General features: G+C 40.2%; 1 protein-coding gene across 2 annotated transcripts in view; it reads left to right on the top strand.

Moving 5' to 3' along the window:
- Cntn5 (contactin 5) overlaps positions 1-27,652 on the top strand; it is a 1,228,807-nt gene that overhangs the window by 762,133 nt on the left and 439,022 nt on the right. For both annotated transcript variants that reach the window (XM_060369300.1, XM_060369297.1), the window contains exon 7: positions 10,092-10,187. In XM_060369300.1, coding sequence (XP_060225283.1) covers positions 10,092-10,187 — 96 coding nt within the window. The remainder of the gene's footprint in view (positions 1-10,091; positions 10,188-27,652) is intronic.

The raw sequence follows: 27,652 nt of genomic DNA, 5'->3' as shown, positions 1-27,652 counted from the left end.
CACGGGTTTTAGTGGGTTTGTCCTATGTTGTATGTCTATATGAGTGAGTATATACCATGTGTGTCTTTTTGCTTCTGGGACAACTCACTCAGGATGATCCTTTCCAGATCCCACCATTTACCTGCAAATTTCATGATTTCCTTATTTTTCATTGCTGAGTAATATTCCGTTGTGTAGATGTACCACATTTTCTGCATCCATTCTTCAGTTGAGGGCCATCTGGGTTGTTTCCAGCTTCTGGCTATTACAAATAAAGCTGCTACAAACATGGTTGAGCAAATTTCCTTTTTGTGTGCTTGAGCCTCTTTTGGATATATGCCTAGGAGTGGTATGGCTGGATCTTGGGGAAGCACTATTCCTAGTTGTCTGAGAAAACGCCAGATTGATTTCCAAAGTGGTTGTACCAGTTTACATTACCACCAGCAGTGGAGAAGGGTTCCTCTTTCTCCACAACCTCTCCAGCATGTGTTGTCACTTGAGTTTTTGATCTTGGCCATTCTCATGAGTGAAATCTCAGGGTTGTTTTGATTTGCATTTCCCTAATGGCTAGTGAGGTTGAGCATTTCTTTAAGTGCTTTTCTGCCATTCGGTATTCCTCTACAGAGAATTCTCTGTTTAGCTCTGTTCCCCATTTTTTTAAGTGGGTTACTTGGTTTGCTGCTTTTCAGCTTCATTAATTCTTTATATATACTTGATATGAGTCCTCTGTCAGATAAAGGGTTGGTGAAGATTCTTTCCCAATCTGTAGGAGGTCACTTTGTTTTGATGACAGTGTCCTTTGCTTTGCAGAAGCTTTTCAGTTTCATGAGGTCCCATTTATTGATTGTTGCTCTTAGAGCCTGTGCTGTTGGAGTTCTGTTCAGGAAGTTTTCCCCTGTACCTAAGAAGAAAACAGGAAACAACCTATGAACCTACCACAGAGGGCCTCTGAAAGCCTCTGCCCTTCAGACTATCAAAGCAGATGCTAAGCCTGATGGGCAACTGTTGGGCAGAGTGAATGGAATTTTAGGTAAGAACTGGGAAATAGTAAGAGCTGGAGAGGCCAGGGTCTCCACAAGGAGAGCAACAGAACAAGAAAATTTGAACACAGGGAACTTCCCAGAGACTCATACTCCAACCAAGGTCTATTCATAGAGATAACCCAGAACCCCTGCACAGATGTAGCCCAGGGCAGTTCAGAGTCCAATTGGGTTACATAGTAATGTGAAGAGGGACTGCCTCTGACATAATCTGACTGGCCTGCTCTTTAGTCACCTCCTCCTGAGGGGGAGCAGCCTTACCAGGCCATAGTAGAGGACAATGCAGCCACTTTTGATGTGAACTGATGGACTAAGATCAGAAAGGAGAGGATAACCTCCCCTATCAGTGGACTTGGGGAGTGGCATGCATGCAGAGGGAGGAGGGAGGGTGGGATTGGGAGGGGAGGGAGGGGCTTATGGGGGGATGCAGAATGAATAAAGTGTAATTGATGAAAAATTAAAAAAAAATTAATAAAATAGAGTGAAATATTCAAACAAGAAACTTGGCTATTGCAGACTGTGATGGTAGAAGCATGTTGATGAGTGCCTATATAATGAGAAAATTCTAGTATAAATCTTTCTAAAAACAAATATAATAAATATTTCCTTCTTTTTTCACCTCCTCACTTATTAGCCACTCACCTTTTAGAAACTAAATTCTAATGAGCTAGCTTTATTGAAGATTGTGTCTAAACTTCTAAAAACCATGTTTGTCCAACTCAAAATGCTGAATGGCTTCTGACCTAACAGAAGTTTAGAAACTAAGAATGAGTCACGGGAGTTTGATTGGCCCACTCATCGCTCTTCACAAGAGTAGGAGCACAGCTGTTGATGTTTGCTCTTCATATAAATGTAGTCACATTTGGGGCTGGTGGAGAAAGAGTCAATTGTAGACTGCCTGCCCAGCATACAAAACGCCCTGTGTTTGAACACCAGCATTTGGATGAATCCACAGGCATTTGCTCTCTTCCCCTGTGTCTTCCTCTCTGTCTCTCTCTGTGTCTCCCTGTTCCTCCTCTCTCTCACCCTCTCATTCTCTCTGTCTCTCTGTCTCTGTCTCCTCTGTCACACAAACATGCACACATGCTCACACACACACACTGCTAAGTAATGTTGAAAGCAGAAGCATTTGCATTGTATTTCCAAGTTGCTTAAATTCTTGTTCAAATGACAGTAGTGGCTACAAGTAGTTTACCTAAATACACAGCATTTGCAACCCCTTTTAAGGGTTTTTATACTAAAAATATTTCTGAATTCAAGCTGACCAGTTTTTCTCATGGCCTATTTTGGCATGTGTGTCACAAGACACACCAAAAAGTCTACCAGTGACACGAACAGAACAATCCTGAGGATGAAAGAGAAGTAATGGCTTAGCTGAGGAAACATAACTAAACACTTTGAATGGTGGTTTTGTAAAATGTGTCTCGATTGTAGTTACAGAAGCTAGGTAGAATTCTCAGACTGACTTGCCTCAGACCAATATCTATTAATTGTGGAAACCAAATAAAACACAAGCTGCTGATAATCTGATAGAATTTACCGTTTTCAGTGGCTTTACTTTTCTTTTTCCTATGCATGATAAATTTGGAGCTTTATTGGACATTTTAACCTTTAGCTTATCTTTTTTTAAAATTTTTATTATTAGTTACATTTTATTAACTCTCTATCCCAGCTATATCCCGATCCCTCATTCCCTGCCAACCCCACTCTCCCTCCTTCATCTCCTCCCTGCCCCTTTCCAAGTCCAGTGCTTCTCTGGGCACAGGGGTCTTTTCTGAGACTGTTTCTCCAACCAAGGACCATGTATGGGTATAACCTAGAACCCCTGCTCGGATGTAGCCTGAGGTAGCTCAGTAACCAACTGGTTTCCCATGGTAAGGGGAACAGGGATTATTTTTGAAAGGAACTCAATGACTGGCTCTTTGACCTCCCTACCCCCCAAGGGAGGAGCAGTCCTGCTAGGCCACAGAGGAGGGCTTTGCAGCCAGTCCTGAAGATGCCTGATAAAATAGGGTCAGATGAAAGGGGAGGAGGTCCTCCCCAAGCACTGGCTTTACTTTTTATGGAAAGTCCAACTCTCAATTTTAAGAAAACGTTTAGGATTTGTACTGAATCAAATGTGTGTTCACAACACTTTTAACTGTTCCTAAGGAGGTTCAGAGCATCAGCAATTCGCAATTACTAGCACCATATACAGGATAAGTACACAGTCAGTGCAAGTGAACCCTCAGACTTTGTCTATGGAACATGCCCATCGTCCAGAGCATTCAAGACAAGGGATTTCTGGGAATTTCATGATTTTCTTGTTTTTAATAGCTGAGTAATATTCCATTGTGTAAATGTATTACAATTCCCATATTCATTCTTCCTCTTAGGGACATCGAGGCTGTTTCCAGATTCTGGCTATTATGAATAAAGCAGCCTTGAACATAGTTGAGCAAATAACCTTGTTAAAGGGTAAGGCTTTTTTCACGTATATGACCAGGAGCACTATAGCTAGATCTTGAGGAAGCACTATTTTCAGTTTTCTGAGAAAGCATCAGATTTATTTCCAAAGTGGTTGTACAAGTTTTTACTCCCACCACCAATCTCCATTCTGGTTCTCCTTTCTCCACATCCTCTCCAGCATGTATTGTCACTTGAGTTTTCATTTGTAGCCATTCCGATGGATATAAGACAGAATTTGCAAGCAAATGGAAGGAACTAGAAAAGATTATCCTGAGTGAGGTAACCCAGAACCAGAAACACATGAAAGAGGATATTAACTATATAATATAGAATAACCATACTAAAATCTACAGACCTAAAGAAGTTAAACAAGAAGGAGGACCCCAAGAGGTTGTTTAAATCTCATTCAGAATGGCAAGCAGGATAGACACCAGAAGTGGTGAAAGAGAGGAAATAATAGGACAGGAGTCTACCATAGTGGTCCTCTATAAGGCTCCACCCAACAGGAGATTGAAGCAGATGCTGAGACTCACAGCCAAACTGATGCACCAACCAAGGACCTTGCATGGAAAGGACCTAGACTCCCTGCCAAGATATAACCAATAGGCAACTCAGTCTCCATGTGGATACCTGAGTAAGGGGAACAGGAGATGAAGTGTGTTGCCTGTGCTCTGATCACTTTCCCTTGTTGATGCAGCCTTGCCCAGGCCACAGAGGATCCAGGCAGTCCTGATGAGACTCGATAAGCTAGGGTCAGGTGGCAGGGAAGGAGGACTTCCACTTTCAGTGGACTAGGGGAATGGGAGAGGAAAAAAAGAGGCAAGGAGAGTGAGACTGGGAAGAGTTGAAGGAGGGGGCTACAATCAGGATATACAATGAATAAATTGTAAAAATAAGAAATATGAAAAAAGAGAAGGTAATCAAAATTCAGGTCACAGCACTGAGCCACAGCGCTCACTCCCAATTCTGTAGCATTTCCCTTCTTCTTTAGTAGTCTCTGGCAATTCCTCCTATTACACCTCCCCCTAACATGTGATCTTTCTGAAGCCTTGCAGAGGGAAATCCTTCTTAGCTTGTAACATCAGATAAACACATGCATTTCCTCAGTTACTAGTCAGTTATTAGTTTTGCCTGCTCTAAAGTTTACTCAAATATATGACGACGTTTATCATCATGGACCAGTGGTCTCAGCTTCTTGAAAGGCCAAAGGCATGAGGGTCACCTGAGCTCAGACTTTTAAGGCTAGCCCGGGCAATATATGTAGATACAGTATGGAAAGTTTTTTTAAACTAAAGAAAAGAAATTAGCAACTGACAGATGTAATTTAGGAAATCAGATGGAAAAGAAAAAGGGATGAAAAAGAGGAGGAGGGGAGGATCAAGAAAAAGAGAGAATGAACATTCGGTATCCACGTGCCTCGTATCTTACAGTTATGAGTCATGTCTTTTTTTTTTTTTTTTTGCGTATACCTGTTTATTTTTAGATAGATTCAGTCTTAGCTGAGTAAGTGGTGTAGAACACCCTTAACATTCTCCAGAGCTGACCAATACCTTGATTTCATAACTGTCAATGCCACAAATCCTAATTTACATAGAAATGCTCTTTTTTTTTTTTGAAATTTTGCAAAAGCTGTTTTTTTTTTTTTTTTTTTTTGTTTTGTTTTTTTTTCCAATGCAGTTTATTCAGGAACATTGAACAATCCTCGGACCCCGGGGAAAGCCAGCCCACAGCTTAAATAGCCTCTGGGTAGCCAACCCAGGCATGCCACGGGGGCAATGCAGATAGGTCCACATACATGGAAGCAAGCCAGATCCTCGGCCTTAGCCAAATGTGGAGTTGTTCGTGACAGAGAGCACTCACCATCGGGAAGGTGGAAGGCGGAAACCAGCTCCATCTTTAAGGCATAGCATTCCGCAGCTCTCTACAGTTCCCCCTTTTTGTTTTAGATGCATCAGGCAAGAGTAGAGGTCTGATCTCTGATATTAGAAATAAATTGGGACTTTGTACAGATGTTCATTTAGGTGTCATCCACCCAAAGAGCATCAGACCCGTCTGATACCTTTTTCTCAGAGGCGGGACCTGGGGCATCAACCCGCATGCAATCAGACATGCTCTTCTCTGGGTCCAAAGCGGCTGACCCTGAGTGCAGTGCTTAGCCTCGCATCCTGAGCGTATCATTTTAGCTTTTTATGGTATCCAACCATGCTTGGGGAGAATGTCCTGCTTCAATGGCTGTAAAGGCCTGAATGATCATGGCTGCATCACACTGTTGTGAGACTTTAATCTTGCATATATACCACAGGCAAACCAAGGAGACCAACACCAGAAGGCCTGCTAACACTCCCATGCCCGCCCATTCCTTCAGATGATTCATGGCTGCAGCAATCCATGTTGATAATCCTGTGGCTAGTCCTGCGTCCACTCTGGTAGAATTATCTGTGACAATGGCCACTCTCAGCTGCTCCATCGTAGTATCGAATTCTCCAGTCCAATTACCTAAAATATAGCTCGACAATTGTTTAGACAGATTTGCAGCACAGGAAAAATTCTCATGTTGTATGCTAGTGACACAAAGTCCAGCATACTTTCATTGACAGCCAGGTTGAGCCATTTGCCATAGGGTATCAATTTGCTCCTGCAAGAGGTCAATCCTCTGATTGAACACCATCAAGCTTCCTTTTAGTTGAGCATTAATTCCTTTATGTACAACTAAGGCATGAGCTACATTGCCTAATGATTATTCAGGGTCTGAGCAGTCTGCCCAGTATGACTCATGGCTAATGCCCTGGTGGTAGCTCCAACAGACACATGAGTCATGTCTTAAGCATCCATAAATATGGTTATGACAGTATGTTTGGGCTCATGCATCCATATGGTGGCCCATCTCTGAGCTATAGCAAACTTGTCCAAGTCAACATGACGAGACTACCTGCCTGGATCACTGGTACTGACCTCAGTGTTTGGGGTACACCTTGCATAGCATGGAAGCAATTTGCATTCTACCTGGCCAGAGCGTATGGCATCATTTGTGTAGTATCAACAGTCTGTCATGTGAGGCTGTCAATCACATCATTTATTGTATGTCTCTCTTTGCATACAAATGTATAATGATCTTATCAGCTGCAGTTGAAATTCAAGCTTTTTGTGTTTCTTAGTGCACAAAGCTCAGATCAGAGGTGAGGCCTTGCACCTCCTAAGTTCCGGGTCACAGACATTCCCAGTCTTTTTCTTGCCTGAGCATCATGTGATTACCTTAACATCAGTAACAGTTCCTTTCAGTTTAAACCTCAGATTGTAGTTTCACAGCTGTGTCAGTGGGACCTGTATTCTTAGGCTCTGTGTCAATTGAAGGAAAAGGAAGCCTACATTTATAAAAGCTGTCTTCATTTTTTCCTTTAACACATGAATGTAAGGTATATTAAAAAGATAAACATCCATGCCGCATGCGTGCCTACTCGAAGATTTCTAAAATCTTGACTACCTCCAAATACTCTGTCTGCTCCTAGTTACATTACTTTTTCCCAGTTTATACCAATCAGGAGGTTTGTCATGTAGCACATGCTTCATTACATTAACTATTGTCTGTTGTGCCAAAAACCCAAGTAACTTCTCCAGTATTTCTCTGCGTGGTTTTAATTTTTAAAAAGTCCTCCTAATTGAAACACTGCTATCTATCTGATGTAGCCATGTTGGGGAGGGTGCCCAGTCTTTCTTTCTTGCTTCTTTCTTATGCTACTGCTCCACGTCCTCTGTCTCCTGCCACAGCTTTCTCCTTGAGAGGTGTGGCCACAAAATTCTTTTTGGGTGCAGAGAGTAATACTCACGCACTCTTCTCTGACCACATCACAGGAGTGAGTCTGGCATCCCTGAGTATGAGACACCATAAGACTGTCTACTATGGCTGTGACAGTCTTCATGCTCAGGTACACAGCCAGTAGAAGCAGACTGACCAAGGCAAGAGATAGAACAAACAACCAGATGTGTCTGCTTGACCACAGTCCAGGAGTACAAGCCAAAACAATCAATAATTTCTGGGCCTGGATACAGACCAGCAACCAAGCGCTTACCTAACCCGTAGAAGGCCAGTGATGTTCTACTCTCAACCCTGCAAAGCCAAAGGAAAGTGAAAACGAAACCATTTGTAAACATTAAAAAATATATGTAATTGAAAAATGTCCATTTTTTAGCTTTTTAGCAACAGTGCTGTGTTTCCGAGGAAATGGTAAATCATGGGTGGCATTGCGAAAACATCTTGTGTTGTGTCTACACAGATGCACACAGTAAGGCAGGTAGAGCTGAATGTGAGCTTTCAGGCACTGCACTCTCAAAATAGAGTACAGGATATAATTATTCCACAATTTCCCTTTCTTCATGTTTGCTTGCTAGGCCAGCTCTGTGTGTCAGGTCCTCAGATGGAGGTTTTAATTTCAAATTGTTGTCTATTAAAATATTTTTTAACATAATAAGTAAATTGAAAATGCTACATCATGCACATTAAAGACTTGGAGTAACCATGTGAAGAATGTGTGTGCTTTTTGTAATCATTTACTGGTCAGTCTAAACAAGTTGATAGCCAAACAAGTTTTGGCGGATTTGTGAATTTGGCCAGGATGATGACACACTGGAGCCCTGGGACACGCATTATCCTCATTATGTGATTTCTGCTTGTCCTTACAGCAGGAGAGTCCAAAAAAACAGTCAACTTCATACTTTTGGCACACTCTTACCTTCATATTGAGAAGAAGGTATGGAAAAAAGGATGCAGGCTCTATTCCTAATGACCAATATGCATTTAAAGGCATGAGCCACATTCAACTGTGCTTCACACAAACACATGTTGATCCCTGGTGCTAATGAAGCTCACGAAGAGACAGATATTCTCACTGGCAGATACTCACAGAGTGGCCTTGTGGGAAATACATTTATGGACAAATGAAAGAATTGTTTTCTTCCTTAAATAATTAGTGTTCCTTGTCTTTCAAAAATGACACCCTACTTGATAAGATAATTTAACTACACTGTTCTTTCTCCTCTGTCTTGCTGTTATGCAAAAAAAAAAAAAAAAAAAAGCCTTCTTATTCATCATGTGGCAAAGAATTCAATATAACTCCTCAAGGTTTTTCTCATTCAGCTCCTTACCCACAACTACATCTTCACTAAATCTGAATCCTTCATCACTGTGGATTAGTTTTATAAAATTCTGGTTATGAATTAAAAGTTAATGAAATAATTCTTCATTAAAATAAACTAATGTAAGGTGAGCCTGGTGGTCTGACCCTTGATGCAATCCATCCATTGGGGAGACTGAGTTGGAGGGGGCTTCGAGGCTTTGATAGACCTGGATCCCCTCATGAGTTCAAGGACAAACATGAACAAATTAGTGAGACCCTGTTTTAAAATTTAAAAGTGGCAAGAATGGTGAGACATACCTCTATGTTCTTTAGGGTTTTAACACACCCAAAGTGCTGGATTCAATACTCAGGACATGAAAGGGGGTAGAACAATATGGAAAACTAGTCACTGTCTCCTTCACATCTATCCAATAGATTGTTTTGATTAATTTAATCAGTTGTTAGGTTGGTAAACGGTAGTTGAGGCTCTAGGCTCTAAATTGCATTTCCCACAACCATATTATTTATAGGGAAGAACTTTAAAATAAAAAAAATCTATAAATAGAAAGAATGGCTAACATTTCCTAAAAGCATTTCTTACCATAGAAACATGATGCTACAATTGAGGTCTTGTACAAGACCTCAATTCTTGTACAAGATTTATCTAAGAAACCATCATCAGCAAGAAACTGTTCTCAAACTCATGACACTGGTCAGACTAATACACGGACAGAGAGATGACGCCTGTGGGTGATGTGATGAAAGGTCAATAAACAACACTAAGTCCACTTCAGGACTGCTCTCTTTTAGGACTGCTTTTCCATCTGTTTAAATGTAATGTAATTTGAGGGGTGGTAGCTGACCCCGGCACTACGGCCTCACATACACATAAGTTTCAATAGCTTTAACGTGCCTGGGACAACAAGAATAGATGAGTCTAATTAATTCAGAGGCCCCTTTGATCCCTCTGTAAAAACGAAAGACCATGGCGTTCACACTCACTCTGACCGGAAAGAACAGCTCACTGCCTCATTATATTTCACCAGGGCACAAAGACTCTCTCATTTTGCAAACTTATCCTTGGCTCTACACACCACTGTAGCATGGCAATTAATGAGGTAGCAGGCTGGCTATGTGCCACTGCTGTGCGGATCCTCGTAAAAGACAGGCTTTCCTCGCTGGAAGATCAGTATGGAGCCTAGTATTAAAAATGATCAATATGTTCAGGTATTGCATTGTTTAGTTTCTCTCTGCATCGACAACTTAGAACACACACACAGACACACAGAATGAGGTATTTTGTCAAAACTACAAAGTTACTTAAATTCTTTGTTTAACACTAGATGATTGTACATTTATTTATCAGACCCTCCCAACAATACAGAACCCACTAAAAGATAGAAAATAATCATTTTCAAGAGAATAGAAAAATAAGTGAAATTTATCATGTTTTTTTTAAAAAAACTTTTATTTCTTTTGTGCATGACATCTAAATGCTGTGTTGTGTTGACAGATCTGGGAAATTTTAGTGGCCGGACAAGAAGTGCAGTCTCTGTGAGGGAAGGCCAGGGGGTTGTTCTGATGTGCTCCCCGCCGCCTCATTCTCCAGGTACAGTAGCACCCGTTCTGTGTTATCACTACTCTCGTGTGCTGTGTATGCGTGTTCACTCTTGTAGACGGTGTGTGTCAAGGAGGCACTCCAGCGGACATGTGCATGGTTGACGTGATTGTATAAGCATGCATGAGGAATTACCAATCATACAGCTTATGTGCCATTGGGTGGGAGGCTGTTCTCCTGTGATACCACTGTTTCCTTCTCATTCTGTTGATTGCTGCCACTATGTCTCTGCCTCCACTGGTGAGGAATGTATGGTCCAGAGTGCAAGAGACATAAACACCTGCAAAACTGGTAGACTTGTCAGAACTGAGAGACTGGCCAATGAGTCCCTTGTTTAGCACCTTGGCTCTGTAGGTGACTGCTTATGGTATTCTTTGCCACTCTAGAACAAAGCTGCTAAAACAAAACAACAACAACAACAAAAAAGTAAAAAAAAAAAAAAAAAAAAAAAAAAAAAAAAAAAAAAAAACTTTATGTTTCAAAGGAAGCTATTGTTAACCTATTTATGTGTTAGCAACAGTTTTGCATATCAAAGTGAGGTAAAGAGGTAATTACCTCTTGGAGTTTTGGGAAACAGAACAGTAAACTGCTAAAAATCATTCTATACACCTTTACCTATTTGCCACTAATTCTATTCATTTTGTTCAAGTCCAGTGGCTGGAAACGTGTTTCTCTTTGTATCTCAGCATACCCTGTCTGGAAAACAATTTAAGACAGCCTGACATCAATTAATGGGCATCCAGATGGTGAATTCTCGAAGCCACTGTAAGGAGCCTGGCTTTGACTCTAAATGAGGCTGTATGTTAGCCTGCTCAGGCTGCCAGATCAAAATGCCTCAAGCTGGATGGCTTAAACAAAATGGACATTTTCACAGTTCTGGCTGGTGGAGCCCTAATGTGAGGTGGGCAGGGACAGGATTTGGTGAGGGCCCACTCTCTGGCTTGTAGATGACTCCTTTGCCATATTCCTCCATGTGAAACAACACTGGAAGGAACTGAGGGACAGAAAGTGAGTGTAAGCCACCACCTAGCTGCGTGTTATTTCTGTGAGTGCATCTCCTATGTTCTTCCTGACTTGGCCAATAGCGCTCAAGTAACCAGGCACATTCCTGCCTTAGCTGCTCCCAGGCCTGTCTCTCTCTACTATAGACATATGACCTGCACTATGCATCCTTTGTAGACATATCTTTCTTCAAATCCCACTTTCTCAGCAGAACCTTCCATAACCTGCATTGTTTCAGTTTTCATTTCATAACTACTTTTTTCCATTTTCTTAAATCTCTGCTTTGTTTTCTCCATGATACCAATCATTTAACACATGGTATAAATGTATTTACTATGCAGTGTAATTTTCTCTTATTTTCAGTTGTAATGTAAATCCCACCAAGAGAGACCTTTTCTAGGCATTGTTTCCTGTTGCCCTCACATGGCTGAGGTAGACATTGTTATAGGATTAGGGCTGAAAAAATTAATGAATGAATTTATGCACAAGTTAAGGTTTTAGGCAAAAATGATCATCAGGGCCTTGAGCATAAGAGCATAAGTAAGAATAGAGGAAAGAAGATCAGCTATGTGTCAAGAAAACCTTTCTGGTCACTTCCCTTTGCCTCATTATTTTGCAAATGAAGACAATTGAGAAGCAGAAAAACAAACTCAAACTTATAGCATTGGTATGAAAGCCACATTATAACATTTTATAGTCTCACTAGAGCAGTGATTGAAGCCTGACGTGTCAGAGATCACTGTCATTGAGAAATGGGAATTTTGTTCAGAGGCCATTCTCATTCTTCTGGAAGGAGAACTTGGAAAATGTCACAGAAAGTGTGCTCTGAAAAACTGCTGCAGAGCAAGGATCAGGGAAGATGAGGCCCAAGCCAGGTCTCCGCCCCACCACTCATGAGCTCTGACTTCATCGACTGCCTTGGCTTTGATGACAAGAAACCAAGAGCTGTGGGAATCAGAAAATTGCCATAGCCTTATGTGAGACCAACACCTCAGACTCAAATTCCTCTCATCTAAACAGCGACACAGGCCCTCACAGGCCATGTTCTTAGCTACGCCTCATTCAGATTTATCTCTCATACTTTCCTTCCTTGTTTGAAGTCATCATTTTCACTATTTTGTTTAGGAGAATTTTCTTCTGTGACATAAAGTAATCTGCGGTGTTTGTTGTAGCTCTCCTAGTAGGCTGGTGCTTCTTTTCTGCTATGAAAGCCATCATGTTACAATTTATACCCAAAATTTGTAGCATAGTGACCAATACTTAGGAGGCCTTCATTGAAAGCACAGGGAATTCCTGAGTGAACCTTGGTTCTAATAGTTGAGTTGTGCATTGTTTTGGACAGACATCAGCTCCCTGCTAGAAGTTCATTGGAGCGCATTTTCACAGCAGATGCTTAGAGAGGCAACTGTGAGTCACTGAGAGCTGCATGAAATGAAGAGTCCATTGTTTGAGATTTTTTAAAAAAAAAAAGTGCTTTGTATATCTTTTTAAGGAATGAGAAAGAAGGCTTTGAGATATTTCTCACCATTGAATCTTCTCTGGTGGCTGATTTATTTCTTCATTTCCCTTTACTGAACAAGAGATGATGATGGCAGCCTGTTGGGGACACGTGAGGAAAACATGATGCCTGTGTGTCCTGATAGTCACTCCTCTATGAGGAAGCATTGATCTACATGGAGACTAATCCTAATCTTTAAACTAATCTTCCCAAACTTATTTTCATTTAACAAAAATTAACTTCTGTCTAGTCAAACATTTTGAAATCCAAGACATTAGAGAAAAAAAAATCCTCATAAAATGTAGCAAAATAAATCTTTCTACGTAGTACCTTTAGTAGTACCTTTAAAATTAGTTCTTAATTTTAATTAATTATTGTTTCTGGCTTTTAGAAAGAGATTTTATTGTGTATTCCAAAACTGTGTATTTGTGTGTGTGTGTGTGTGTGTGTGTGTGTGGGTGTGTGTGTGTGTACCATGTTCTGGATAGCCTCAAACTGGCTAAGCTTTGAACTGACAGGATCATCCTGCTGTAACTGCCAAAGACTTAGTGTATCTGCCCTTTAAAGAAAGCAGTTACTACTATCTCATCTCAAGTATATTGTGGTTTATGTGAAGAAATACTCAAAAGCTTACACTGAGACCTAAAATTGCCAGAAGAGAGAAAAAAGAAAAGCTGAAGCTGTAGAATCTAGGGATGTGGTTCAGTTGGCAAAGGACTTGCCACATATCCGTGGGATTCGTCACTGTCTCTCAATACCAGGATAAAGGGCTCAAGTCTATAATGAATCAAGTCTATAATGAACGCATATTTGGACATGCCACTCTACAGCACTGCAGTCACACTGTCCTCAGACATGTCTGTGGCTTACAAGTGATCATCCCCATGATAGTAATGATGAGCCAAGCTTCACAAACATTTTGTGAAGGACTGAAGCTCACATTCTTATTCAAATATTAATATTTCATTTGTTATTTGGGAAGTACACACACAATACTAGTATACATATTTAATATCTTGAATACCCTACTTTCATATTTTTTATTTAATACATGAATGCAATAGATTTAGATAAAATCATCCTCATCACCTCATCTCCAACTCCTCCCTGAGCCTCGTCCACATCCTCTTCCCAACTTCATGTTGTCTTTCTCCTTCCCTCTACCTCACTCCTCTTCTTCTCACTGAAGCTTATTAGTGCTGTCCACACACACATCTGCGCTGGGTCACACTGCAGAGACTGGCCGCTCCATTGAAGAAAACTCCATCTCTATCTCCCTTCCTCAGCAGCAATCACTAGCTGAGTCCTCTCCAGCTGCTTTAAGTGTGTTTTCTCTTGATGATTTATCTGTTCTTTCATTAGCCAAAGTAATTTTGAAGATAAAAGGAAACCTAGGTCTCTGGTCAGTGTCCTTTTTAGCCCAAACTTAAGGTGTTGGCTAAGGGAAAGATTAGAAAGACTGCAAATCCAGTCAGCCTTGAAAATAGGTACCTTAAGCTGCCATAATATGGCAAGAAATAGAATTCCGGGGGCATGATTAGCACACAGACTAGGAGGTAGAATTCAAGGGGTGCGAATTGCACCTGGAGTACCTGAGAGACTGACTGAGCCTCCTCAGACTGAACACTTAGGTGTGATCAGTAGACTCAGTAGGTTAAGTAGATTTTTCTTTATTTTGTAAGCCCTGTGGGGACAAAATAACATCGATTAGTGTGTTTCTGAGATACCAACTGCTTTTGGTGGCGGCTGAATACAGGGGAACTGGCAGGTGTATGGGACATAGTGTAGACAGGTTGCTGGTTGTAGCTAAGATTACAGATTTTCTTCAACTGATTGTACAATTAACTGTCCAGGTGCAGCAGCTCTGCCAGCACTTTGAGGACTGTGTCACATTCATCGAACCTGTTCGGTGTTGTAGCTTCAAAAGCTGATGCACCTACTAAATGGGCAGAATTCAGAGGCCTTGCCTCAAGCAAGGCGAGGAGCGAACACCACAGCCACAGCTTAGCAACCATACAGAGACCACTCCTAGCTTCAGGAACAAGAAATGCAAAGGGCAGAGTGGTTTTTAAACTGGAGCCATGCAAAATAAAAGGAAAGTCAAGAACCTTGCCTTGAAGCTGTTTTCGTTATTTTCAGCAACACAGACTCTAAGCGCTAGTCACCATGACAGCTCTGTGGTCACGGCCATGTGAAGTTCTTTTTGAGCGAGGGCTTAGTGAGTTTGTAAGGCGGCATTGCATTGTGAACGCCTGGAGTCAGTTCTGAAGGAGCCACTCTGCCCTCCCTCCAGAAAGCAGATCTTCCAAGGCCAGAGAGTCTTCATTTTTGAAATGTTGAAGTGATTCTATGAGACCCTTCAGCTCTTTTATTAGAACTATAATTCTTCTTTTTTAATTTTTATTCTTCACAATTTATTCATTATATATCCCCATTAAAGCCCCTCCCTCAACTCCTCCCTGTCCCACCCTCCCTTCCTCTTTTCTCCATCCCTTTCCCCTAGTGCACTGAAAGAGGGAGTTCTCCACTATTGCCATCTGCTTGTTAAGTCTCATCAGGACTGCCTGGATCCTCTTCCTCTGTGGCCTGGTAAGGCCTTAACACTAGGGGCTAGTGACCAAAGAGCAATCAACTGAGTTCATTATAGAGGCAGGTCCTGCTCTCCTCACTCAGAGATCCTCATGGAGACTGAGCTGCCAATTGGTCACATCTGAGCACAGGTCTAGGTCCTCTCCACGCATGGTCCTCCATTGGTAAACCAGTCTCTGCAAAACCCCCTGGGCTCAGATCTTTTAGTTTTGTTGGTCTCCTTGTGAGGCTCCTGTCCCCTCCATGTCTCTCTTTTCTCACCCTGTTCTTCCTCCATGAGACTCCTTGCACTCTGCCCAAAGTGTTACCCTGAGTTTCATAATCTGCTTCAATCCCCTGTTGGGTGAATCCTTTCAGACGACCCTCTATAGTAGGCTCCCATTCTGTTTCCTCTCTTCCACTGCTTCTAGTGTCTATCCTGTTTGCAATTCTGAATGAGATTTAAGCATCCTCCCTATGTTCCTCCTTAATGTTTAGCTTCGTTAGGTCTGTAGATGGCTATCCTATATTATATGGCTAATATCTGGGATCAATGGAATCAAATAGAAAACCCAGAAATAAACCCACACATCTATGAACACCTGATTTTTTACAAAAGTGCCAAAACCATACAATGGAACAAAATTGGCATCTTCAACAAATGGTGCTGGTTTAACTAGATGTCTACATGTATAAAAATGAAAATAGACCCATATTTATCACCCTGCACAAAACTAAAGTCCAAGTGGATCAAAGATCTCAACATAAACCAGATACACTAAACCCAAACCCGTTAGAAGAAAAAATGGGGAAGAGATTGAACTTATAACCACAGGAGACAATTTCCTCAACAGAACTGAAAAGCTTCTGTAAAGCAAAGGACACTGTCAGCAGAACAAAACAACAACATACAGACTGGGAAAAGATCTTCACCAACCTTACATCCAATAGAGGGTTAATATCCAGAATATATAAAGAACTCAAGAAATTAGACACCAACAAACCAAATAGTTCAATTAAAAAAAAAAAAGAGTTACAAAGCTACAATTCTTAACCTTAACCTTTACCATTAAAGAAGAAAGCAAGATGATTTGTTTTCTGTAGATTCAAAATATTGTGTCTTTCTCCCTGTTAAGAAGCTAGTATTGCCAGACCCTAGGGCATTCTGGTGTAGTAGTGACCTCACCTTAGCATTCAAGATTTGTCTGGGTACATTGAGGGATGCTATGCTGCCTCTGTTTCTGCAAGGTTACACCACACCCTTATATTACCCCTGGACGAGTAAGCTTCCAGCCCTGGATTCTCATCCTGGCTTTGCTACTTATTACTGGCTTTATTTTCTAAATTATCCCTATAGTTTCTGTAAAGGGGATAATGAAAGCTACCTCATGGATGGTAGTGTTAAGAGACTGTTTATGGGAGGCAATTTGGCCCTTGCGTAGAGGGAAGTAAGCATTAAATTCAATTTTGTCTTGAGGATCCATCTTCCAGAACCCTCTTTAAAATGCAAATGCTTCTGCGAAGGGTGATGCTTTAAATCATTATCAAATAATGCTAATTACTAGTTGACAGTAAGGGAACAGGAAGGTGAACAAAATTTGGGAATGTTAGCATGCGCCTTAGAGATGAGGAAAGAACCATGGACAGAAAAAAAGCAGACCCTAACAGGAAGGGAGAGGGCATCTTGGTCTTTAAGTGACCTTCATACCATAGGCTAATTGGAAACTCAAATCACCTCCTCACATAAGGTAATCTATATAACATGAAAGCAGTCATCAAAGCAAACTCGGGGTTGCTGTTTTACATTCATAATGCAATGCCACCTTAGAAACTCACTGAGCCCTAACGCAAGGCTGGGCATCATAGCTGGCACTAACACACAAAACATTTTAATCTCCTTTTTTCTACAAAACAGCAATGTCAAGCTGCATATTTAACATTTTTATCAAGATTGTAAAAACTGATTTTTTTTATGTTTCACAGATTTATTATATACTAGACATTGTGATAAAGACTCTGTACTAATTGCCTCCTCTTGTCACTCAAAAATTCTAAAGGAGATAGAACCCCTAGCAGATAGAGGAAGAAACTGTAACAAGCTAGCAGTAACTAGGGAACCACTTAAGGGCGCATGTGCATGAGCACCCACATTTGGCACGGTGGATCTTAGGTCATAATCACCTTCCACAGAATCGGCGGTACTTCTCTTACAGAGTTTTCTGTATCCCATATTCTTTCCTTTCTTTGTTAATTTGTACAGACTGATTTTTACCAAAACCTTTCAGAAGTTGTGACCTTTCTACATCTATCCTGTATTTGTGTTATTTCCAACCACGCAATGTAGGAGCCATGCCAGGCTTTCCTTCCGGCAGAGCATCTTTCTACTTGTTCGGGTTTGTGTGTCTTGGTAGCTGTTCTCTAGCAGTTGGAGCTATCTTACAATTCTGCTCTTTTAACTTTATTAAATGCACAGTTTTTTGTGAAGTAACAAGTGTCACAGTGTGATAGGTGAGTGTCGCCTGCTCATGCTCTCAGCAGTGAAACCAGAAGGCATTGATAAGATGCTAAAAAGATTCTTAAAAGGACATTTACGGTGGAGCTGATTTTCAAAGTGGTCAATTAAGTTGTCATTACGGCATAATTACGGTCTTTTATTTCCTCTAAAAACTCTTGTCATAAGGAAGACATGAGTTGTCTTTAAAAAAATTATTTTAAGTTCCACCTAGAATCAGCCATTTTCAGAAGAAAAGAAATCCAGTATTTTATATCTACCCTCTGTATTTGATTTTATTTTTATCTCTGCATCATACTTTTGCTGTAAATAACTTTGTGTCATCAGTGTGGATACTGACGTTCAGAGATCAGTGGCCTCAATTCCACCGCTGATGAGTAGAGAGTCAGATTCCTACCTATGTGTCTCCTAACTCTGTGTCCTTTCGACTCTATCAAATGGTCTTTTATATATCCCATTGGTAATTGGTCAAAGTCTGATTTTAAGCAAACAGAGGCCACTGATGAGACATATTTTTTAAATGATTCAGTTATTTCATCATTTAATTTGATTGACAACTAAATATTCATCCCCACAACAGTTATTTATTTACCTATTTACTATTGTTTCGTTGTTAATATTTCCCAACATAAGCAAAAGATAATGCAAGTTCTTTACTCTTCATTTACCCAGAAAAAATATTGCTTCAAACCATGCCATGATATGCATTTAAGCATTTATTCTAAGAGTGTTGCAGAATTGTTTGCTTCAGCGTGGTAGCCATTAAGAGGTACATTTGACATACTTTTAAAATCTTAAATCTACTCTGAAGTCCATGTCCACATTTTTCTTGTCATGTCCCTCGTGCTGAAGGATGCGTATTCTTGATGTCAATGGAGAGGAACGCTCAGAGTATTTACACACCTTGCGTGTTGACTGTGCCTGGCCAAGTTTGTCCATGGAACACTAAACATCCCACCAGGAGTTTGAGAATGCTCAGGAGCAGTGGGGGACTCGACTTAGGCTGCATAACCTCTGACTTATGTCTTTGGTATAAAGTTTTAACACTCTTGCAATTGCTTACGGGATTTGTGCATATATTCACAAGCCTTAATATGGTCCGTAGCCACCCTTTTGAAATACTGCACATAATGGTGTAAAGAAGAGGTGCTGACAGACATGCATGCAGGCAAAACAGCCACATATATAAAACAAATAATTTAAAATAAAATATTAGCATCATTTTCCTCACTTTTCCTCTAAGGTAATTAGACACTGCAGCAAATCTCTAACACAAAGAAGGGGAAAAAACATGCTGATTAAAAAGAAGGAAAAAAAAGAGAGAGAGGAAACCACAGGGCCCTTGATTTAAATGAAGTTTGATCAGCACCAAAAATAATGGACTCCACAACGTCAGGAATCAGTTCCTGGAAGTTTTTCTCTCTCAGTGGTGTTGTTACTGCATCCTTTATTACATTTGTTCCCGAAGCTCAGCAGACTCTTCAAAATTAGATTCCTCCCAATGAGGAGCTGGCCAACTTTTCCATAAATGGTTGAGTATTAAATTTGCCTGGCGTTGTGGCTCATAGCATCTTTTTCACAACCTCACAGTTCTGCAACATGAAACAGCTATCAGCAATATGGAAGTGAGTGATACTGCACCTTTTGAAATAAAGCATTCTGAATACAAAGGTTTATATATAGAGCCTCACTCGTCTTTCAAGCATTTTCTTAACTCTGTAAGAAGGTAGGCATCAGTCCTGTTGTTGTCTGTGGCTTCTGCTTGCTGACCCTCACCTGCACTGGACCCTCACAGCTGGATGAGGTGACTCTCACCTATAATGCGACCACTCAAAATGCTGAGGCAGGAGGATCATTATGAGTTCAAGATCAGCATGGGCTACAGAATGGGTTCTTGTCTCTTCCTCCCTCCAGTATTTCCCCAAATAGTAAAGCCAATCAAACCAAAGGTCTGAAAATCCCACGTTGTTTCCAGGGCTTAGTTGCTAAGAGGCTCTTTTTATAAACCATATTTATCTCTCTAACTCTTCATGACCCTTCTAAGATTTTATAGTATATATGTTGGCATAGGACAAGGAAGAAAATACATTATTTAACATACTTTGGCTGTAAATGAAAAAAAAATGAGGCACACATTTCTAGACACGGTGCACAGAAGGAAGTGTCAGTGAAAAGGTGGGCATGCTTTAGTCTTAAACATGATGAGTTTTAGAGAATCCCAGTGCATCCTGCTGGGAGAGTCTGGGACCAGTTTGGGAATGTAAGTGGTAGGTCAGAGAAGGGAATTTCCCCAGATAGAAGCAGCCAACAGAGCTATGGAGCTGTAATGGCATCTGTTTTTTTATCAGTATCAGCTGAAACCTGACCCAGATTTAATATCCAAGCTTGAGTATCATGCCAGAGTTTAAAACTTCTGTGCTCTGGGATCAGAAAGAGTAAACTTTAATACTTATCTGTAGTGTTGGAACATATACAATGTTCTTACCTTAATTCTTCCTTTTCAGAATTTTGTATGATTTGACTGACTTATGTGCACACATGTGTATGCATGTGTGTGTGTCTTAAATGTGCTGCTGTATAGTAAATAGTGTACAGATAATGGCTATGATGGTTCCTCTCCACTTAATCATTTTATAGTCAACTAAGTGAAAAGGGTCTCTTCCTGACAGTGATCTGTTCCATTACCCACAGTCTTAAGAGCCTACAAAAACTCTCCTCTTGTGTCAAGCATGTCACCTTCTTCAGCATGTATGAGTCAAGCAACATGTCTTAGGTTTCTGGTAAGTGGACAGTGCCAAGGCTCTCTGTGCACCTTGAATCCTTCTATGCTTACTAACTCTGCCAGGATAACCTCGTACTCAGTAAATGCATGAATTTATATTTAAGAACCAAGTGTCAAGGCCATCTTTAAACTGCTTATTCTGCATTTCAATAGTCTCATTGATCTCTACAATTGCATTTTTTCGAGAGAAGACATGTTGTAATAGAGTTGTTCAGTCATTTAATATAAATCTTCCTATAGGTAAATAGAAAGATAATTATACATAGTTAGGCTTTAGCTAATGTCCATCAATAGGAAAATTAGTATTTGGGACATTATTGCTTTACGCATGAAATGTTAAACACTTTGTATTAACTTTTATGGAACATGGTTTACATGATCCCCGGGTCCCTAGCCACCATTGCTGCACTGACAGGTTTCTTGCCACAGGAACCACTTAATACCTTTCCAATAACATTCCTCCCCCAGTGCCTCCCTGATTCATGTTCTTAACTTTTATTTTCTCCAGAAACCTTTCAATGCATTTAGATTGAATGATTAATTGATTGATTGTGTGTGTGTGTGTGTGTTTGTGTGTGTGCGTACATGTACCATAGCATATGTATAGAAGCCAGAAGACAACTTGCAGTAGTTAGCTCTCTCTGTCTATCACGGGCATCACAGGACTCAGACTCTGGTTCTCAGGATCGGCAGGCAGGACACTCCTTTATCAGCTGACACGTCTTGTTGGGTCCTCCAGAAAATAAATCACATTGTTCAGTGCCCAGAGTTGGCTCACTTCCTTCAGTACCATGATTATAGCTGCACACTGAGTCAATTACTCTGACCTTTACCCATAAGGATGAGTCAGCATTCTGTCCCTTACCCAGCGGAAGAGCAGCCCACAATCTCACTGCACCACCTCTGTTTATCCACTCACAGAGAATGAGTGTTTGAGAGTCTTTCAATTTGAGTCCTATTACATTTCTATAAGCATGGATGTATAAATCTTTGGGTATATCTGCCTCAGAATAGGAAAATCTTATTCTTTTTTTTTATGTTGCTATTTTTCTTTGTATGAAAAACGATGCATTTTTTAATGTCAGAATCTACTGTTTGCTTCATTTCAGAATGATAGAGGCATCTTTCTATGTAAATACAAATCTGTTTTTAAAATTCTTTATAAATTACAGTTTTTTCACTTTGTATCCCCCATGTGGTTCCCTCCCTCCTCCCATCCCAAACCCTCCTTTCCTCCACCCTCTGTATGCATGCCCCTCTCAAAGTCCACTGATAGGGGAGGTCTTCTTTTCCTTCCTTCCAATCCTAGTCAATTAGGTCTCATCAGGAGTTGCTGCATTGTCTTCTGTGGACTGGTAATGTTGCTTCCCCCTCAGGGAGAGGTAATTAAAGACCAGGCCAATCATTTCATGTCAGAGACAGTTTCTGTTCCTAATTCAATGGAACCCACTTAGATACTGAACTGCCATGGGCTACATCTGTGCAGGGGTCCTAGGTTATCTTCATGCCTGGTACTTGTTTGGAGTATCAGTCTCAGGAAAGACCCCCGTGCTCAGAATTTTTGGTTCTGTTGTTCTCCTTGTGGAGTTCCTGTCCTCTCCAGATCTTACTGTTTCCCACTTCTTTCCTAAGATCCCCTACACTCTGCCCAAAGGTTGCTCATAAGTGTCAGCATCTGCATTGATAGTCTGCAGGGCAGAGCCTTTCAGAGGTTCTCTGTGTCAGGCTCCTGACTTGTTCCCTCTTTTCTCCTTTTCCTGATGTCCATCCTCTTTGCCCTTCTGGATAGGGATTTAGCATTTTAGCAAGAGTCCTCCCTCTTGATTAGTTTCTTTAGGTGTACAGATTTTAGTAGGTTTATCCTATATTATATGTCTATATGAGTGAATATATACCGTGTGCATCTTTCTGCTTCTGGGATAGCTCACTCAGGATGATCTTTTCCAGATCCCACCATGAGAATTCTCAATAGAGGAATATCGAATGGCAGAGAAACACTTAAAGAAATGTTTAACGTCCTTAGTCATAAGAGAAATGCAAATCAAAACGACCCTAAAATTTCACCTTACACCCATCAGAATGGCTAAGATCAAAAACTCAAGTGACAACACATGCTGGAGAGGTTGTGGAGAAACGGGAACCTTCCTCCACTGCTGGTGGGAATGTAAACTTGTACAACCACTCTGGAAAGCAATCTGGCGCTTCCTCAAACAACTAGGAATAGCGCTTCCTCAAGATCCAGCTATACTACTCTTAGGCATATACCCAAAAGAGGCTCAAGTACACAATAAGGACATTTGTTCAAACATGTTTGTAGCAGCGTTTTTTTTTAATAGCCAGAAGCTGGAAACAGCCCAAGAAACTGCTCCTCAGTGGAGGAATGGATACAGAAATTGTGGTACATCTACACAATGGAATATTACTCAGCAATAAAAAACAATGAAATCATGAAATTTGCAGGTAAATGGTGGGATCTGAAAAAGACAAATCTTCATTTTACATTTTATTCCTTTTATAATTTAAAAAATCAATCTATTTATATTTAAAAACAGATTGAGTCAGATTATTGAGGTCAGTAGTTTTTCTTTTCCTTTTTTCTATTTTTTATTTGAAAACACGTGTGTGTGTGTGTGTGTGTGTGTCTGTGTGTGCATGTTTGTTATGTATGTGTGTTTCTTGTCAACTACATGTCATGGTACACATTAAGAAAATAGCTTCTAATATCAATCCTACCTTTGAACCTTATTTGAAATGGTTCTGTCTTAGTTAGGGGTTACTATCACTGTGATGAAATACCAAAACCAAAGCAACTGGGGGAGAAAAGGTTTATTTGGCCTTCACTTCCACATCACTGTTCATCACAGGAAGTCAGAACAGGAACTCAAACAGGGCAGGAATCTGGAGGCAGGAGCTGATGGAGAGGACATGAGGAGTGCTGCTTATTGGCTTGCTTGCATTGCTTTCTTACAGAACCCAGGCTGGACTATCTCCCACCAGTCATTAATTAGGAAAGTGTTCTTCAGGCTTGCCTAAAGCCCTGTCCTTCGGGATTTTCTGAGGCATTCTCTGAGCTGAGGCTTCCCCTCATATAACTACAATTTATGTTAAGTTTTCATTGTCTTAACTATGATTTTCCACTTTATGCATCAGCAATAAAAAAAAAACATTGTTATCAACATATGTAAATTTACTAACAGGAATCAAGATGAAACTAGTTACATTAAGCATGGTGCCAATTCAAGGGACAGATGCAAGAGTATTATCATCAATTCAAGGTTAGGATTGTTTACTATGATGAGTTCTAGACCAGTCAGGGATGGTAGACCCTCCCCCAAGCCCTACTTCCACAAATATATAATTAATTAAAGCAGAAGCAATAACATTTGTAGAATTATTCTCAGTTGAGAAGATCCAAATGGAACATGTGTATGGATCTATCAAGTCAGTACAGCGCATAAAATATATCTTCATATTATTTTATTTTGTGTATAAAATGCTGGAAGGAAAGAGGGATAGAATTTTTCTAATTTCTGTATCAGTCCTAAATTAATTTGTGGATTTAAGATATCATTTTCAATTTTTAAAGCACATTGTTATACAGAGTTTCTTGGGTTCATAAAACAGTACACAGGATGGTTGCTAATTAAGATATTCCAGAGCCCGTGTGTGACAAGGAGAGGATCCCTCAGTGAGGGGCTGTGGTCTCAGTCTCTCTCCACTGAGATGGTCTGGGTCAGTAGCGGTAGCGTGTTTTCATTCTACACGGCCGAGAGCACGGAGCTAACAAGCACTAAATTGAGTGGCCTCAAACAGGAGGACCAGTCACAAGAACCATTTTTCCCTTGGGGAGAAAGAAAGTCTGGAGAGAGAAAACTGCCTACCTCTCCCAATTAACATGCCACAGCTGCAGGGATAATGGCCTGCAGGGACAGGCCTGTATTGCTGTATTGCCGAGATGTGTTCCAAGGCTGGCATACAGCATATGTCAGCAAAGATCACTCTGGATACCATTGCAGCTCCTCCATACTGCACATGAGAGAAAGACAGAAGGAGAAGCCATCAGGGAAAACTATGGTCTATATTGATAATGGTCCAGAGAACGTTGCTGCTCCCCAAGGACACAGCTGCTGAGCTACAGTCTCAGCTTGACAAGCAAGGCAGGGAGGTGAGGAAGAACTGGCAGAGCAACCTTACTCCTACAGTGGACATCCCACCTCCCTGGATATCATAGGCATCAGAGGGGAGGTTAAGGAATAGCGTGCATCAGTCTGATCTCGGAGCAGGCAGCATTGACCGTAGCTGCTTCAGCCTGTACTACACACAGCATCCCATTTCCACGTCTTTCCACTCAGCGCACAGAAATGAAAATCCTCAAAAACTTTTCTAAAAGATAAGGGTCTTTCTTGCTGATCTGGGATAGTATTTATATAATACATAGAGGCTTAATAGCTTTCAAAATTGGATTTTGACTATTTCCTGAAGAATAAGATCCCAAAATTAAATTAAAAAAGTATTTATTTTCTTTCTCATGATCTGTGCTAATGTTTATTGTTTGCAGATCTATCATCACATTAGGCAAGACTTTTTCTATGTCATAATAGTATCTGAGTATTGCCAATATGTCTTAGAATCCTGTTTACCATATGATTTCTGGGCTGTAAAGAAAAAATTATATTAAAAATTAATTTCATCAATTTTTAGTTTCGATCTGTTGAAGTGGAGATGACCTGTCATTATTACAAATAACAGTGAATGTTTGCCTAAATATGTAGCACATGATTAGTGCATAATGTATTTACATCTTCTGGAATGCATAAAGCATATGGGCCAGCAGGCCTGGAAGCATCAGATCTTTAGGCTTCTCCTGCAACTGTGGCTCGAGATCAGAAGTGAAAGTGGCATGGAAGAGCCCCACTTTATTTTAAAGCGAGGGACGCACTGGTTCAATTCGGCTCAGTGACGGCTGATTCAAGATAACCTTGAGACTTCCATCACCATGTAGATTTACTGTAGATTAAGAATCATCTCAGAGACTGTCTCCACTACCTAATCCTTGATTACTTCTCCTCGGTGGGGTGACTTAGTCAGCCCACAGAGGAAGAGGATACAGACAGTCCTGGTCAGACGTGGACCTGATAGATTAGAGTCAGACAGTAGGGAAAGAGGACTTCCCATAAGATTGGACTAAGGAAGAGGGATAAAGGAGGAAAAGGGAGGTAGGGTCAGACTGGGAGGAGATGAAGGAGGAGGCTACAGCTGGGATGCAAAGTGTACAAATTGCACTACTACTAATAATAATAAATACAAAAAAGAATCATCTCAGAGATATTCTAAACTAATCGCCTAATTCTGCCTGGTGAAGTCTCACTAGATGCCAAGGATGGTGCCATAGAGTTTTCTCAAGTCATCCTTATTTTACAGCTAGAGAATACCACCAACAACAAAAAAAGTGTGTCTCTATGCCCAAAACAAATGATGAAGACTTGGGAGAGTCCATAAATTGGCCACGGCTTCAGAGAGAGTGTGCTGAAGACAGAGCAGAAAAAAATAAAAATAAAAAACAGACAAACAAAAACAAAACAAAACCCGGAAAACTTTAAAATAAAGTAGTTGTCAGCCTTATATCTAAATTTGTACATATATATGGTAACCTACTTGAAATCCTGATTTGATTTATTATTCCTCACAAAAATGCAAGTTTTTGTAGCTTTTACTAGTTTAACTTTATAGGACTATTTTACCATAAATCCAATTTTTCTAGAGCAAACTCCAAATTCTAAAAAGTACGAAAACATGTGGGCTTCCCTAGCTCATGACAACCCTTTAACTTGGTGATTAGGAAATCTGAAAATGTCTCCAAGAAACTAATATTCATGTGCATGCTTAGCTCAGACCTCAAGAACTGAAATATTCTTGAAGCTATTTCCTCCTTCTTTAATGTGTAGATTGTATATTTGCAGTATTTTAGTACCTCGAATGAATTTGTATAGGTTTCATTTAATACAATCACATAAATTCCAGAAATTCAAATACCATTATTTTAAAAGTAGAAAAAAAACCAATTTAACCTAAAATGATTGAATAAAAAATAATAAATTACATGAACTGCAGACTTCACCGTGTTATTTTCAGGTGTATGTGTATACAAGGTAAATTATTTATACAGAGCCAAGTAATTGAAGAGCTTTTATAACTAAATAATTTTTACATATTGGAACATTTATATTAAGCAAAATTGCAACTTAATAATAATTTCCACACTATGCCTTTGTGTATTTTTGGATATTCAAATATTTTGTGTGCTTATAGTTATTTTGATAATAGCAAAAATAAGACCTTGAAAGATTATTCAAACAATGACATATTGTATTTGTTAAGTCAAAGAATGAGTTATGATTCTCATAGTTTAATGTTGTGAATGTGAATTCTAATTCAGACTCAGTTCAGTACACTCCACTGAATCCCAGTCTGCCCTAAAAGGTAAAATGAAGTTCGACATGTCAGACATGCCTACAGACATGCCTACGGTTCTAGCACTGCCAAGGCAGAGGCAGGAGAATGACTATAAGTTCTAGTCTAGCCAGAGCTACATAATGAGACTCTGACTCATTATGAATTTTAAAAAATGAAGACTAAAATGAAGACAGTTATTTTTGCTCTGTCTCTTTCTACACTCACAGGCAGACTTGCATGCATGCACACACACAATCATACATAAAGAAATAAATATAGCCATTATCTGGGCATATTACTTCATGTTTGTAATTTTAACAGTTGGGGAAACAGAAGGATTCCTCTATGTTAAAGTTTAATTACAGCCTAGGCTATATGGTAAATCTCTGTCTCAAATGCATACACACACACACACACACACACACCATATATAAAAATATTCACAAAATAGCTTAAATAGTTGATAAGTAAAATATCAAGTCCTTAATCACTCTAAATCAGCAACTTACTAGCAAAGATGATCCCTCATTCCAGAGTCATGAGCAATATCTAAAAAAAATTTCAGGTGCCATAACTGGCCTGAGGGAATAAAGAAAAATGTTTTTCACATATAGTAGGTAGAGATGTTTCTGAAATCCCTC

This window comes from Meriones unguiculatus, chromosome 1 (genome assembly GCF_030254825.1).
Source record: "Meriones unguiculatus strain TT.TT164.6M chromosome 1, Bangor_MerUng_6.1, whole genome shotgun sequence".
Classification (NCBI taxonomy): domain Eukaryota; kingdom Metazoa; phylum Chordata; class Mammalia; order Rodentia; family Muridae; genus Meriones; species Meriones unguiculatus.
Note: the sequence above shows the minus strand (reverse complement) of the source record. Positions and strands in the feature narration are given on the sequence as shown.